Source organism: Callorhinus ursinus, unplaced genomic scaffold, assembly GCF_003265705.2.
Source record: "Callorhinus ursinus isolate GAN/ISIS: 27379988/994484 unplaced genomic scaffold, GSC_fseal_2.0 scaffold10, whole genome shotgun sequence".
Classification (NCBI taxonomy): Eukaryota; Metazoa; Chordata; class Mammalia; order Carnivora; family Otariidae; genus Callorhinus; species Callorhinus ursinus.
Window position 1 is genome coordinate 76,633,123 of NW_027397072.1, and position 14,800 is coordinate 76,647,922.

The window sequence follows — 14,800 nt, forward strand, 5'->3', positions numbered from 1 at the left end:
TGCTTCCAAACTCATTTTACAAGGCCAGCACTACCCTGATACCAAAACCAGATAAGGACACAACAACAACAAAAAAAAGAATGAAAGAAAATTATAGGCCAATATCCCTGATGAACATAGATGCAAAATCCTCAACTATTAGCAAATGGAGTTCAACAACACTTTAAAAGTATCATATACCATAATCCAGCGGGCTTTATTCCAGGGATGCGAGGGTAATTCAACATCTACAAATCAGTCAATGTGATACACAATATTAACAAAATAAAAGATAACAATCATGATCATTTCAATAGATGCAGAAAAGCATTTGACAAAATTCAACATCCATTTATGGTAAAAACAAAACAGAACCCTCAACAAAGTGGGTACAGAAGGTACATATCTTAATATAATGAAAACCATATATGACAAACCCAATGGATAAAAGCTGAAAATACTCAATGGATAAAAGCTGAAAGCCTTTCCTCTAAGATCAGGAACAAGACAAAGATGCCCACTCTCACCAGTTTTATGCAGCAGAGTCCTGGAAATGCTAGCCACAGCAATTACACAAGAAAAAGAAATAAAAGGCATATAAATTGGAAAGGAAGAAGTAAAATTGTCACCGTTTGCAGATGACATGACACTATATATAGAAAACCCTAAAGACTCTACCAAAAAAATTTTTAGAATTAGTAAATGAATTCAGTAAAGTTGTAGGATACAAAATCAATGTACAAAAATCTGTTGCATTTCTATACACTAATAACAAACTATCAGAGAAATCAAGAAAACAGTCCCATCTACAATTGCATAATACACACACACACACACACACACACACACACACACACACACACCTAGGAATACATTTAACGAAGGAGGTAAAAGACCTTATTAAACTATAAGATATTGATGAAAGAAATTAAAGAAGACACAAACAAATGGAAAGATATTCCATGCTCTTGGATTGGAAGAATTAATATTGTTAAAATATCCATCTGCCCAAAGCAGTCTACAGATTCAATGCAAACCCCATCAAAATTCCAGTGGTGGGTGCCTGGGTGGCTCAGTCATTAAGCATCTGCCTTCAGCTCAGGTCGTGATCCCAGAGTCCTGGGATCGAGTCCCACATCAGGCTCCCTGCTCAGCGGGAAGCCTGCTTCTCCCTCTCCCACTCCCCTTGCTTGTGTTCCTGCTCTCACTGTGTCTCTCTCTGTAAAATAAATAAATAAAATCTTTTTTAAAAAAAATTCCAATGGTATTTTTAACAGAACTAGAACATGTATTCTAAAATTTATAGGGAACAACCAAAGACCCCAAACAGCCAGAACAGTCTTGAGAAAGAAGAACAAAGCCAGAGGTATTATGTGCCTTGACTTCAAACTATACTACAAAGCTATGGTAATCAAAACAGTATGGCACTGGCACAAAAACAGACATACAGATCAGTGGGACAGAACAGAGAGCCCAGAAATAAACCCATGTATATGTATATGGTCAATTAATTTTTGACAAAGGAGGCAAGAATATACAATGAGGAATGGATAGTCTCTTCAATAAATGATATTGGGAAAACCGGACAGCTACATGCAAAAGAATGAAACTGGACCACTTTCTTACACCATATACAAAAATTAACTCAAAATGAATTAAAGACCTGAATGTAAGACCTGAAACTATAAAACTTCTAAAAGAAAACACAGATGGTAAGCTCCTTGACATCAGTCTTAGTGATGTTTTTGTGAATCTGACTCCAAAGGCAAGGGAAATAAAGCAAAAGTAAACAACTGGGACTAAGTCAAACTAAAAAGCTTCTGCGCAGTGAAGGAAACCATCAGCAAAATGAAAATAGAACCTACTGAATGGGAGAAGATATTTGCATATGATTTATATATCCAATAAGGGGTTAATATCCAAAAAAATACAAAGAACTCATACAACTCATTAAAAACAAAGAAATCTGATTAAAAAATGGGCAGAGAAAAAAAAGGGGCAGAGGATCTGAATAAACATTTTCCCAAAGTAGACATACAGGTGGCCAACAGGTACCTGAAAAGATGCTCGACATCACTAATCATCAGGGAAATGCAAATCAAAGCCACAATGAGTTATCACCTAACACCAGTCAGAATGTCTAGTATCAAAAAGACAAGAAATAAGTGTTGGTGAGGATGTGGGGGAAGGAGAACTCTCAAGCCCTGTTGGTGGGAAGGTAAACCTGTGCAGCCACTATGGAAAACATTATGGAGGTTCCCACAAAATTAAAAATAGAACTACCACATGATCTAGCAATTTCACTGCTCAGTATCTATCCAAAGAAAATGGAAACACTAATTTGAAAAGATACAGTGCACCACTGTGTTCACTGCAGCATTATTTACAATAGCCAAGATATGGAAACAACCTAAACATGTCCTTCAATGGATGAATAGATAATGGGGTGTGTGTGTGTGTACACATGCATGCATTGTGTTATATTACGTGTTTTATATATATAACGTGTTTTATATATGTAATGTGTTATATATATAATGTGTTTTATACACACACACACACACACACACACACACACGGGAATATTACTCAGCCATGAAAAAGAATGTAATGGTGCCATTTGAGACAACACAGAACTCGAGGATATTATACTAAGAGAAATAAGTCAGAGAAAGACAAATACCACCTCATTTCACTTAATATGTGGAGTCTAAAAAACAAACAAGCAAAACAAACATACAGAGAACAGATTGGCAGTTGGTGGAGGGGAGGGGGGTTAAGGTGGTGTGAAATGGGTAAAGGGGATCAAGAAGTACAGACTCCCAGTTATAAGATGAATAAGTTATGGGGATTAATGTATAGCATGTGGAATATAGTCAATAAGATTATATTAACTTTGTAGGGTGACAGATGGTAACTAGACTTAGTGTGGTGATCATTTCACAACGGATGCAAATGTTGTACACCTGAGACTAGTATAATATTGTATGTCAATTATACCTCAATAGAAAAAAAAATAAGAAAGGAAGACGCCCCTTGGAAGTTGAGGGTTTAATTATGGAGAATGCTTATTAGTCCACATTGGAAGAGCTAGGGCCTCCCCGTGGTTATGTCTGAAGGTGAAACATTCCCAGAGAATAAGGATCCTTCTAGGGTATTTGCTGCTTAGAGAAAACTATTAGCCCCCTCCAGGTGAGCCAACAGACAGGGAAGGTGAGGACCAAGACCAGCAGCAAAAGCATCTTGTCAACTGAAATTTGTATCCATCCACCAGTGTCTGACTCAGCTGGCCCTCTTGACATACCCAGCAGGCCAAGAGTTCAGAAAGCAGCCTGTTTATTGGAAATTTGGAGACAAGATAAAGTGTCTGTGATAAAATAACCTTGAAAATCCCCAGCATTATAGAAATTTGGTTTCATACTGAGAGAGTAGGGTCTCGTGTTTGGTAATCCTTTGCTCTTTGTTCTGCTGCTGAGATTTCTCTTCCTCCCTGCTCACACCCTCTGATTTCTAGATGCACCTTTGGGTCTAGGGGGCCACTCCCATGTTGAGGTTCCCTTTCAACAGCAGGCCCCCAAAATATCTTGGCTTGGAACCACAAACACATCTTTATCAAAGGTCATGTTAAGTCTGGGAAAGAAAATTCCTGCCGGGTAGAGAAGTACAGCAAATGAAAATAGAAGGTGACCTTCCAGGCTGCAAGTGGCAAGTGTATGTGGGTGCTGACAGGCAAGAGTGGGCCCTCCCTCGGGAGGGGGAGGGGGACACACATCCTCCATGTCTGGCAGGACTCTGGTCTGGATGGGAGCTTGTCAACATCCCCTGTAATGTTGACTTTGGGCCTTGTCATTTGATTTAGGTGGAAGACTACCTGTTTGAAAAAGCAGAGGTCAACTTTTGGGCTGAGACCCTAATCTTTGTGAAATACCTCTCTGAGCACCTCTTCCGGCTCCTCTCCAAGTCCAGCTGCAATGCCCTCAGCCCCCAAAGCCTCCACCATCTTCACAGAACAGCGTCAGAGCAGGGCCACCTCCTCTCCCAGCTCTTCAGAGAGCTGCCACCAGCTGCTGAATTTTTGAAGACAGTGGAATTCACGAGACTGCGCATTCAGGAGGAGAGGACTTCGGCTTGCCTGAGGCTGCTGGCCCTTTTGGCAGGAAAGGAAAGGGAAGACACCCCCATTCTCGGTGCTTCCGACTCTCCTGCAGAAGCGAATCAGTTCACTCTTGTAAGAAAAGAAACGGCTTGTTGAAGAAAGAAGACTTTTGGGGGTGGGGTGGGGATGGACTCTTCCCCCATTCCCATCTGCAGGGAACGTGTTGAACATAAATTCAAATATCGTCTTCCCTTTGTGAGTCTAGTCTTCTGTCCCTTCCTACAGAGGAATTTTTCTTCAGTTCACCCATTCAGGGCAGCCTGGTTTATTGCAGCTACTGTAGGAAGTGAGGCTACCACATTGAATATTGACTCTGTTCCCAGGTGCAGGCCACCTGCAGACCTGAATTCGCCTTTTTCTTCCTCCACAACCTCCAACGTCCGGCCATAGCCAGCCAGCATTTTCTGTGAACTGACTGTACAAAACTGGATTGTAACACATGATTTTCTCTTTTTTCCACTGGATAGAAGAGCTGGATTAGTTGGCAAACAGCCCACTGGATCAGAATTCCAAATTTTATTCCATTTTAGCTAAAGCAAAAGTAGGTTCCGAATGTTGGATCCCGGGAGAATTAGAGATCAACTGCATAGAAATAGTTTTGTTTCCACTATCTACGTGTGTGAGCCTGTGACGACCTGCACATGCCATCCGAATTATTAAAAGAGCTCCTAGCCACCAAGTGTTTGGGCTAATGCTAGGAAACCTGATTTTGCCACCCACTGAAAGCATAGACCCTTGGCTGTTAGAAGGAAGCCCGGAGAAGGGAAAGCCAGAATAAATGATTTATTCGATTCCTACAATGTTTTGCTGTCATTTTCTTGGTGGCAATAACAAGATTCTCATTTAAGATGTCAGAAAACACATTTATTCACTTTAGTGTTTGAATCTAGACACCCGACGGGTTTCCTGCCTTTTCGAAGCCCGGCCCAGCCCTCTTCCTCTGATACCCAGCAGGCGTCGCTCTTGCACACATTTTGCTGCTGGCCCTGCCTTTCCTTGGCTTGCCATTTTCTACTTACAATTTCAGAATAAGCGTTACCTGCAGACAGCTATTTTGAAATTCATAGTTTGGATTGGTCATAATCTCATCTATATTCGTTTTTCATCCTGATTATCAGAAAAAGCCATTTTGGTAGTAATATGTAGAGTTGGTCCAGCTTTTAGGGTCTGTAAATATTTTTAAATACTTCTCTGGTGAGCAGTCACTTTGGAATTATGTTAAAGGGGCAGTTTAGAGGAGAGAGGGTTTGATAAAATTTCTTACTGCAGAAAGGCTCGTGTTTCAAATTTGCTTCTCTTTAAAAGAAAACCACCTACCACTAAAAACACAACCGTACTGGAAGTATAGAGAAAGGATCCATAGGAAAAAGCAGGGAATGAAGTGAACTTACTAAAGAGAACAGGAAATTCCCTGGGTAGTTTTGCACTATTCAGCTCAAAATGTGGTAGGTTTTTTTTTGTGATCCTGAATTAATTACCTGGTTGGGCATCTGTGTAGCCCACACATGATGGAAAGTTGCCAGTCTAACATTTCTTTTTGTTCTGAGCAGACCTGACTGGGTGAGAAGTCAGGGAATCGTTGGCATGATGCAGTGATGACCATGGTTCAGTAACTATGAAACTGGCCTCAGCAAAGCCCAACTCACTGGAAAAGACCAGCATTCCTTTTTTCTCCACTTAAGATGAAATAAAAGCCATTACATAACAATAAAAATACTTTCTACCAGTGGGTACTCTGTACCAAAGCATGTCGCATAGCATATTTATTACGTTATCTCCAGGATCCTTCTACCCAGCCTACAAAGTGAGTGTTCTCATGGCTGCTGACTGGTAATTACCCCAGATTCTGATGTTGGCTGGCTGTGGCCAGCCTGGGAGGACAGGAGGGACAGATGTTTCTCCTGGTTTTGAATCTGAAATCTTATTACTGACCTACAATAGCAGTGGCTAAGGAAATGGCTGTTTCACACTTGCCTGATGCACTTCCAGGGGAATCTTAGAATACTGCTGTCAGGGCTACCCTCAAACTCCTGTGTTTGGGGTCATTTCAACAAAGAACAAAACAGAACAGTTGGGGTTCTTGGGTATTGCAGGCTGTGTCAGCCACCATTGTCTGGCGCTGCCTGGGGGTCAGTGTAGGGCTGGGTGGTGCAATCACCAGGAGCAAAAGAGTCACCTCTCCTGAGGTCCCTGCCCTTGGCTCCAAGCCAGAGGGTCCAAGATTCGGTGCCCCTCAGGTCTGCAGCCATGATTCTGTGGATCTCTACCCATCTGGCCACAGCACAGAGACCTGGCTGTGTCCGTTTTTATGGTTTGTCAACTTGTTTTAATAATAAGGCTTATACTTGTTCGTTCATCTTTTATACACCTTAACAGATAACTCATTTGCGCCTTGACAAAGGTGAGAGACGAGTAAAGCGGGAATTATCAGTTTTACAAGGAAACGCAAGTACCAAAGAGATCGTGATTTGCCCAGGGTCACATGGCTTGGAAGAGGCAGGGCCTGAACTCCAGCCCTGTGTTTCTGATCCTCAAGTCCTTGCAACCCTATGCAGACTCCCGCTCTTTGGGTGGATGCGTGGGGAGTTTCAGCAGGGGGAACTGCATGCAAACTGAGCTCAGGAGTCAGTTCCACGAGTGACAGGCCTGGCTCATCCTTTCCAGGGTAACGAATGGAAATGACCACGAAAAAACAGCAAGAAATAAGATCGATTTTGGAAAGGGGCTGTGGGTTGTCAACTTCCCTAGAGGGAACTGGGCCTTCCAACTGAGGCACAATTGCAGCCTAGGCTGCCAGGTGTGCGGGATCACGGACCCGCTCCAGCTTTTTGGCATCATGTGTTTAAACGCGGAGTGATAAGCGTCCTGGACCAGACCCCAGATCTGCCCGAACCGGGGTGTCAGCCGCTTTAGCCTAACTGGGCGCTAGGGGGGGGTGTCTGCCTCATACCCGGAGGGCGCCCGTTGGCGAAGGCATTTCCCAGCGCAGGCTTTTTGGGGTGTGGGACTGGCGAGGGCGGGAGGGGGCGAGCCCACCTTGAGCGTCCTCGGTGCCCAGCCCTACCTGGCCGCTGGCCGGCCTCAGCCACAGCCTGCGGCCCACAACGAACTAAAGCAGGGCGCGGCGCCTCCAACGGCCGGCGAGAGAAGGGGCCTGAAGGGCGCGCCGGGCGGCGATCCTCAGCCGGCAGCTGCACCCCATCCCCCGGGAGGGATGGGGAAGGCCGGGCGGATCAGCGGAAGAACGGGGTGGCGGGAAGTCGCCTCCATGCTTGCGCAGCTCTCCCGGCCTTCCCTCCCGTCCTCCCAGCCCGCTACCCCGCCCGGGATGCTCCGCGCCACTCCGCGCCTTTGGCCCTGGCTCAAGGTCTTGTGATGTGATTAGCAAAGCCAGCGCCTTGTCCTCAGACACTCAGCCCAGCCCGGCAGGCCCCAGCGCTGAAACCCTGTTTACTGCAGCCTGGGCGGGGAGGGGGGCGGAGAAACGGGCCCAGGCTCCTCCGGGCGAGACTGCCGCGGCCGCGTGGCCACTCCCGCCCCCACCCCCACCGCGTCTCCACGTGCAGTCGCGATGGAGCCGCCACCCACCGGACGCAGGCCCTGAGCCCCCGCCCCCCGGCCGGAGCACTCTGCAAGCCAGCGGGACCGCGCGGACGATTGCAATATTCTCGCATTTTGCAATTCCCGCGCCCAGTCTAGAGCCGAGAGTGGGAGATTAAAGCTCCGCAATTTCTCCTAGCAGGATCGGACGGGGAGAGACACGTCCAGAGCTGCAGAACCCTGGCCGCTTTAAACGTGCAGGGGATTTCCAACAGTGCAACCCCAAAGGAGAAGAGCCTTATCTTCCCGCCGCCACCCGGCAGCACCCAACAGGAACGAACTCTCCACGCCGCCGCAGGCGCTCCGGCAGCCGGCCCCGCCCCAAGGCCTCCCGCCCCCTCCCCCGGATGAAAAAAAAAATTGGCGGCGGCCAATGGGAGGCCACGAAGGCGCTTGACGTCCGCGAGCCGGCGGGCGGCGTTGCCTGGAGACCCCGGCGGGGTCAGTGTTCTGTCCCCTCCCCCGGCACGCCCGCCCCGCCGCTGCCGCGCTCCCGGACTCTATATAGGGCGCGCGCTCGCGGGCCGCGGAGTTCCAGCAGTCCGCGAGCTGTCGTCGGCTCCGCGCGGGGGGGGGGCGGGCCGGGCACCCCGGGGCGCGGAGGCGCGCTCTCTGCTTCTCTCTCCTTTTTCCCCCCCACTCCGCACTCCCGGGCACCCTCAAACCAGTCCACGCTGCTTCCCTCTCCCTCTAGTCTCGTCCCCCGGCAAACTTTCGGTCCCTCCCCCGCCAGTCACCCGTTATTCGTCGTGGCTCGAGCCCGGCCGTGCCGCCCCGAGGGCTCCTCCGGACCTCCCTGCCTGCAACTCCGACCATTACAGGATCCAGAAACATGTCGACCACACTTCTGTCCGCCTTCTACGATATCGACTTCTTGTGCAAGGTACGCGAGGGACCAAGGAGGGAGGAAGGCGGGCAGGCAGGAAGCCCCTCGAGTTTTCAGACTTTGCTTCTGTCCTCCGCTTTTGGGGCACCCCTCCCCACTTTGACTTTGGGGTCGGGAAAAGTTCTGGAGTTTACTGTAGTGTGTGCTCGTGCCTTGTGGGCGGGGAGAAGGAGCAGGGAGTAAGGGCAGGAGGGAGCCGCTGTCGTTGTTTCTCCCGCGCCGACCGCGGCCACGCTGCCTGGGGCTTCCCGGATGGGGTTTGCGCCGCCCAGGGTGGCGGCCCACGGGCTGAGGATCACATGTCGAAACCGAGCGCGGCCTGGGGTGGGAGTCGGCTCCTCCCAACGCGAACTTGATTCTTTTGCGCGTGTACGGGTGGAGGGTGGGGGCCGAATCGAAATCTGCAAAAAGGAAGAAGAAACAGAAGGCTGAAGTTCCTCTGCAACTCGCCCCAACTCATTCCTCCCTTTCCATATTTCATCCCGTCCTCGCCCCCCTCCTTTTGGCAGACGGAGAAATCCCTGGCCAACCTCAATCTGAACATGCTGGACAAGAAGGCAGTGGGGACGCCCGTGGCCGCCGCCCCTAACTCGGGCTTCACGCCGGGCTTTCTCCGACGGCACTCGGCCAGCAACCTGCACGCACTCGCCCACCCCGCGCCTAGCCCCGGCAGCTGCTCGCCCAAGTTCCCGGGCGCGGCTAACGGCAGCAGCTGCGGCAGCGGGGCGGCGGGCGGCCCGGCCTCCTACGGCACCCTCAAGGAGCCGTCAGGGGGCGGCGGCACAGCCCTGCTGAACAAGGAGAACAAATTCCGGGACCGCTCGTTCAGCGAGAACGGCGAGCGCAGCCAGCACCTCTTGCACCTGCAGCAGCAACAGCAGCAGCAGCAGAAGGGGGGCGGAGGCTCCCAGATCAACTCGACGCGCTACAAGACTGAGCTGTGCCGGCCTTTTGAGGAGAGCGGCACGTGCAAGTACGGCGAGAAGTGCCAGTTCGCTCACGGCTTCCACGAGCTGCGCAGCCTGACCCGGCACCCCAAATACAAGACGGAGCTGTGCCGCACCTTCCACACCATCGGCTTCTGTCCCTACGGGCCGCGCTGCCACTTCATCCACAACGCCGACGAGCGGCGGCCCGCGCCGTCGGGGGGCGCCTCCGGGGACCTGCGCGCCTTCAGCGCGCGGGACGCGCTGCACCTGGGCTTCCCCCGGGAGCCGCGGCCCAAGCTGCATCACAGCCTCAGCTTCTCGGGTTTCCCTTCGGGCCACCACCAGCCCCCGGGGGGCCTGGAGTCGCCGCTGCTGCTCGACAGCCCCACGTCGCGCACGCCGCCGCCGCCGCCCTCTTGTTCCTCGGCCTCGTCCTGCTCCTCCTCCGCTTCGTCCTGCTCGTCGGCCTCCGCGGCCTCCACGCCCTCGGGCGCCCCGACGTGCTGTGCTTCGGCAGCGGCTGCGGCCGCTGCGGCCCTGCTGTATGGCACCGGGGGCGCCGAGGACCTGCTGGCGCCGGGCGCCCAGTGCGCGGCCTGTTCGTCGGCTTCGTGCGCCAACAACGCCTTTGCGTTCGGCCCGGAGCTGAGCAGCCTCATCACGCCGCTCGCCATCCAGACCCACAATTTCGCCGCCGTGGCCGCCGCGTACTATCGCAGTCAGCAGCAGCAGGGCCTGGTGCCCCCCGCGCAGCCCCCGGCGCCGCCCAGCGCGCCCCTCCCTGCCAGTGCCGCCGCGCCGCCCTCGCCGCCCTTCAGCTTCCAGCTGCCGCGCCGCTTGTCCGAGTCGCCCGTGTTCGACGCGCCCCCTAGCCCCCCGGACTCGCTGTCGGACCGCGACAGCTACTTGAGCGGCTCCCTGAGTTCGGGCAGCCTCAGCGGCTCCGAGTCCCCCAGCCTCGACCCGGGCCGCCGCCTGCCCATCTTCAGCCGCCTGTCCATCTCCGACGACTGAGGCGACAGGGGGGCGCCAGCGCGGAGGAGGAAGGGAAGGCCGTTCTGGGGGTGTTGGCGGGCGCCCCTGACATCTGGAGTCCTGTTAGGGGCAGGGAGGGGCACGGGAGTCGGGCGGCGGTGGGGGGGAACAGGCCACGACCAGACTGCGGGCCGCACCGAGCACTTGGACTCGAACTTGTGTGCCGGGAGGGGCCCCCACCCCTCCCCTTTCGGTTTCCTCTTTTTTGTTTTTTTTTAATTATTTTTATTATTATTAACGAAGTTTCATTCTTGTTGAGCAAAAAAAGCCAACGAACTTTTGTATTGATGAACAAAATTTTCACAACAGGGCAGTTGTGATGCGAACAGAACAAAAAAAAAACCAAACACTTAAAACTTTTTTAGGTCTCCTAGGAGTTTGGGACTTTAGGAAAAAAAAATCAACCCAGCACCAGCAGCTACCAACCACCATTCCATATCTTCACTTGAAAAGCATTAGTTACAGTCCAGATGTGGGAACTCTTATCTTGAGAGAAGTTCCTAATTGTTTGTCTCAGACCAGTGTAAACAAACCAGCCAGCCACCACCTTGCTAAACCTCTTAAGCTTCTGGAATCCAATATTGTACCAGGAATATGCCTTGATTGTAGTCCTCAGTTCCATAGGTTTTTGTTTGACACAAAGTTCTTTACGTCTGGAAAACAACAACAAAAAAACCACCTGCATTCCAAAGTTTCCTACTGGTTACTGGTGTCATTGCCACCACTTAGTGGATGTTTAATTTTAGAACCATTTTGTCTGCTCTTTTCTGGAAGCCTTGGGCAGAGCTTAGTTCCTTAATCGTTGGGGGGAATAACTGCTGAATTTTTAGCTGTTTTGAGTTGATTTCGCACCACTGCACCACAACTCAATATGAAAAAACTATTTAACTTATTTATTATCTTGTGAAAAGTATACATTGAAATTTTTGTTCATACTGTATTTATCAAGTATGATGAAAAGCAATAGATATATATTCTTTTATTATGTTAAATTATGATTGCCATTATTAATCGGCAAAATGTGGAGTGTATGTTCTTTTCACAGTAATATATGCCTTTTGTAACTTCACTTGGTTATTTTATTGTAAATGAGTAAAAAAAATCTTAATTTAAGAGATTGTATGTAATATTTATTTCATTAATTTCTTTCCTTGTTTACGTAAATTTTGAAAGATTGCATGATTTCTTTACAGAAATCTATCCTGATGCTGTGGAAGTAGTTTGAGGAATATCTTAATGAGTTTTCTTAGAATGTATAATGGTTGTAGCCCATCCAACTTTAATGAAAAAAAGTTGACCACATACTTTGCATTCAGGCTTCAATGTGGCATGCTTTTCTCATTCCAACTTTTTAAATTAGCAAGGAAAAGCTTGCTTATTCCACCGATTCTGTGACCTACTCTGCGTATAAAGACAAATGTAGCAATAATGGGGTGGGGGGTTAGTCTCACAGTGCCTTTGGAAGGGCCAGAACTTGCCTTAAATCTTCCTCAACCAAATAAGTATTTTTCTATTAGTCCTTGAGAGAATTTGAATGTAGGATGGGTTCAACTGCACAAAAGGAAAAGATACTTACCACTTTTTTATATAGATCTAAAGTGAAGCCACCTCGTAGTGCTAAAAAATGGTATGTAGTACATGAATATGCCTTGTTTCATTACAGAAAATTCCAAAACTTGTACCTTTTTTTTTTTTTTGCGTGTGTAGAAAGGCAGGAATGCTTTCCTGGACAGCGGATGAATGAGCAGTAGCTTTAGTTTGTACGTAGGTACAGTTGGAGCACTATGTATGTACTCTGGACTACTTTGACAGAAGTAGGATTTTGAATGTAACAAGATAAGTCAACTTGAGTTGTAATATATTTTGGGGAATCAGTTCACTACAAATTGTGACTGTAAACGTTGTACTGTAAATGTTTTGTAGTTTTCCCCCAATAAAATTTTTGGGAAAAAAGGTATTAATGTGTAAGATCGCGCTTTTTTTTTTTTTCCACACTGGAACATCCGAGCGTTTCTGCTTACCCCACCACCTTGTCAGGCATTGCCCAGGCCTCGGAGGGGTTGGGGGCTGAGATTTTTGGGAGCTGGCACAGGCCGGGTTCAGAAGGGCCTGCCCCTATGTGTTCTATAGCAAGTTCTTCAGCTGAAAGTAATTATTTGGACTGTCAAGGGCATTAGTTAGCTGTTCCCCTTGGTAATAAGATGCATCCCTGTGTTGGCTGGCTGGCTGGTTGCAGGCCCTGGCTGAAGGCCTGAAGGGGTGTGGCCCGCCTGTGAGTCACCAAGTGGGTCACGTGTCTGCGGTGGCAGCTGAAGGTCCGATTTTTTTTTTTCTTTTTTTTTTCTTTTTTTTTTTTTTTGCTGGGACACTCGGAACGGAGCGGCCTGGGCTAGGGTGGGGAATGTGGGAGGGTATGGCCAGCCCCGGGCCTGCAGGCCCCTAGAGTGCTCCACTGCGGAAGAGGAGGCAGTGGGGTTAGGCCCAGCCTCTCTCGGGCTGGGGAAGCAGAGTTTTGCCTGCACTTTGGGAAGCCTGGTTGTGTCCTTGTCCGAAGAGGAAGGAAAGAGGGGGAAGATGGAACAGGTCAAACTTAAATCGGGGTAATGTTTGTTTATGCGGACAGCTTCCTCTGGGAGTGAGTGCACACGTTATTTAATGCAAAAGGATTAGTGTCTGCTTCAGGCGACTGTAAGTGGCCAGAAAGCAAATTTCAGCCCAATCTCTAGAAGAAGGAAGAAAAAAAGAAACGGCACCAATCTGTCGATTCGCACACAATTGAACAAAACCTTGGTACGGTTTTTTGGTTCTTGGTTTTGCTTTTTGTTTTCTTCCTACCATCACTTTCAAGACTTCAAAGTCAGGTTCATAAATCAATTCCTGTTTTTCCCTTCTCCCTCCTCCCCGCCTCCCTACCCCCACCTCCCACCCCCCAGTTCAGACACTTTTTCCAAAGTAGGTAAAAGATTTAGCAATAGTTTGTTTTCTTATCTACCACAGCTGGGCCCTATCATCCACTGCTTGCACCCCTCTCCTGGGTCTCCTGCGTCTCCCAGCTGAGCCGGGCGGGCCGGTGGCGGCGGGGGGGGGGGGGGGGTCGGTCTGGAGCCCGCGGGGCCTCGGGCAGCTGTTTCACGTTAGCCGTGATTGCGCTGGTGTTAACTGGAGCGTTTTGGTGCTTGGCTGCCAAAGGGGATGGGCAACAGTTTCAGAGTTCTCCCAGATGCCGGGCCCCTGGCTAAGCAGCAACTGTGGGGGAGGGGAAACCTGCCCCCCAGGAGGGCTCGTTGGGCAGGACCTTGTGGGCTCCCTGGCCTCCACCATAAAGAATGTGCAGTGGGGAGGAAAAGTCTGAAATGCGGTGCTATTTAGGCCAAGCTGCATTTCAGAGGCCTTGTTTCCACCTCATTCCAAAACTTATTTTTTCTAAACAAGTACTTTTGATCGGCTGGAATGTCAGACTTGTTGGGGTAAGCCACATTCATTTTTTTAAAAATTGGTTTGTTTGAAAGCCCAACTGCTAGGATCTGATGTTTTGTGTTTGAGGCCCAGTGGAGCATGGCAAGCTGTGGGGGGGGGGGATCATTCAGAAATTTCCTCTTGCTGCAGATCAATGGAGGGTATATAGGTCATTGTCTTTCTGCAGCGGCTGGAATGAACAGCAAACAAAACTCTGTGCTAAAGTATTCTTGTAAATGAAGGGGACTAGAAGTAAAAATTGCAAGTAAGGACAAGCCGGGATTCCTGTCACAGGCTGGGGAGTGGAACTGGAGCTCCCTGGGTCCAAGACTGTGTTACACTCAAGATAAAATTCTTTTGCAGCCAGTTGTGAAAATGAGCCCAGGATGGGAGCGAGTTGAGCTTGTCTTTTTTCTTTTTCTTTTTTTTAGCTTTTATTTATTTATTTGAGTGAGAGAGAGCACAAGGCTGGGCGGGGAGGCAAAGGGAGGAGACTCCCTGCTGAGCAAGGAGCCCGACATGGGACTCCATCCCAAGACCCTGGGATCATGACCTGAGCCGAAGGCAGACGCTTAACCCACTGAGCCATCCAGGCGTCCTGAGAACGTCTTAATAGTGGGGGCGCCTGGGTGGCTCAGTGGGTTAAGCGACTGCCTTCGGCTCAGGTCATGATCCTGGAGTCCCGGGATCGAGTCCCACATCGGGCTCCCTGCTCAGCGGGGGTCTGCTTCTCCCTCTGACCCTCTCCCCTCTCGTGCT

At 49.6% G+C, this 14,800-nt stretch overlaps 2 protein-coding genes across 6 annotated transcripts in view; both read left to right on the forward strand.

Annotated features, from left to right (window-relative positions):
* The window catches only part of THADA (THADA armadillo repeat containing), a 323,626-nt gene extending 317,746 nt beyond the window's left edge, over positions 1-5,880 (forward strand). For all 5 annotated transcript variants that reach the window (XM_073897790.1, XM_073897791.1, XM_025868918.2 and 2 more), the window contains one exon: positions 3,839-5,880. In XM_073897790.1, coding sequence (XP_073753891.1) covers positions 3,839-4,231 — 393 coding nt within the window. In that variant the 3' untranslated portion in view covers positions 4,232-5,880. The remainder of the gene's footprint in view (positions 1-3,838) is intronic.
* Positions 5,881-8,245: 2,365 nt separating this feature from the next.
* On the forward strand, positions 8,246-12,542 carry ZFP36L2 (ZFP36 ring finger protein like 2). The gene is made up of 2 exons (XM_025868925.2): positions 8,246-8,618; positions 9,131-12,542. The coding sequence occupies exons 1-2, from the start codon at positions 8,568-8,570 to the stop codon at positions 10,562-10,564; spliced, it is 1,485 nt and encodes a 494-aa protein (XP_025724710.1). The 5' UTR covers positions 8,246-8,567; the 3' UTR covers positions 10,565-12,542.
* Positions 12,543-14,800: the final 2,258 nt, after the last annotated feature.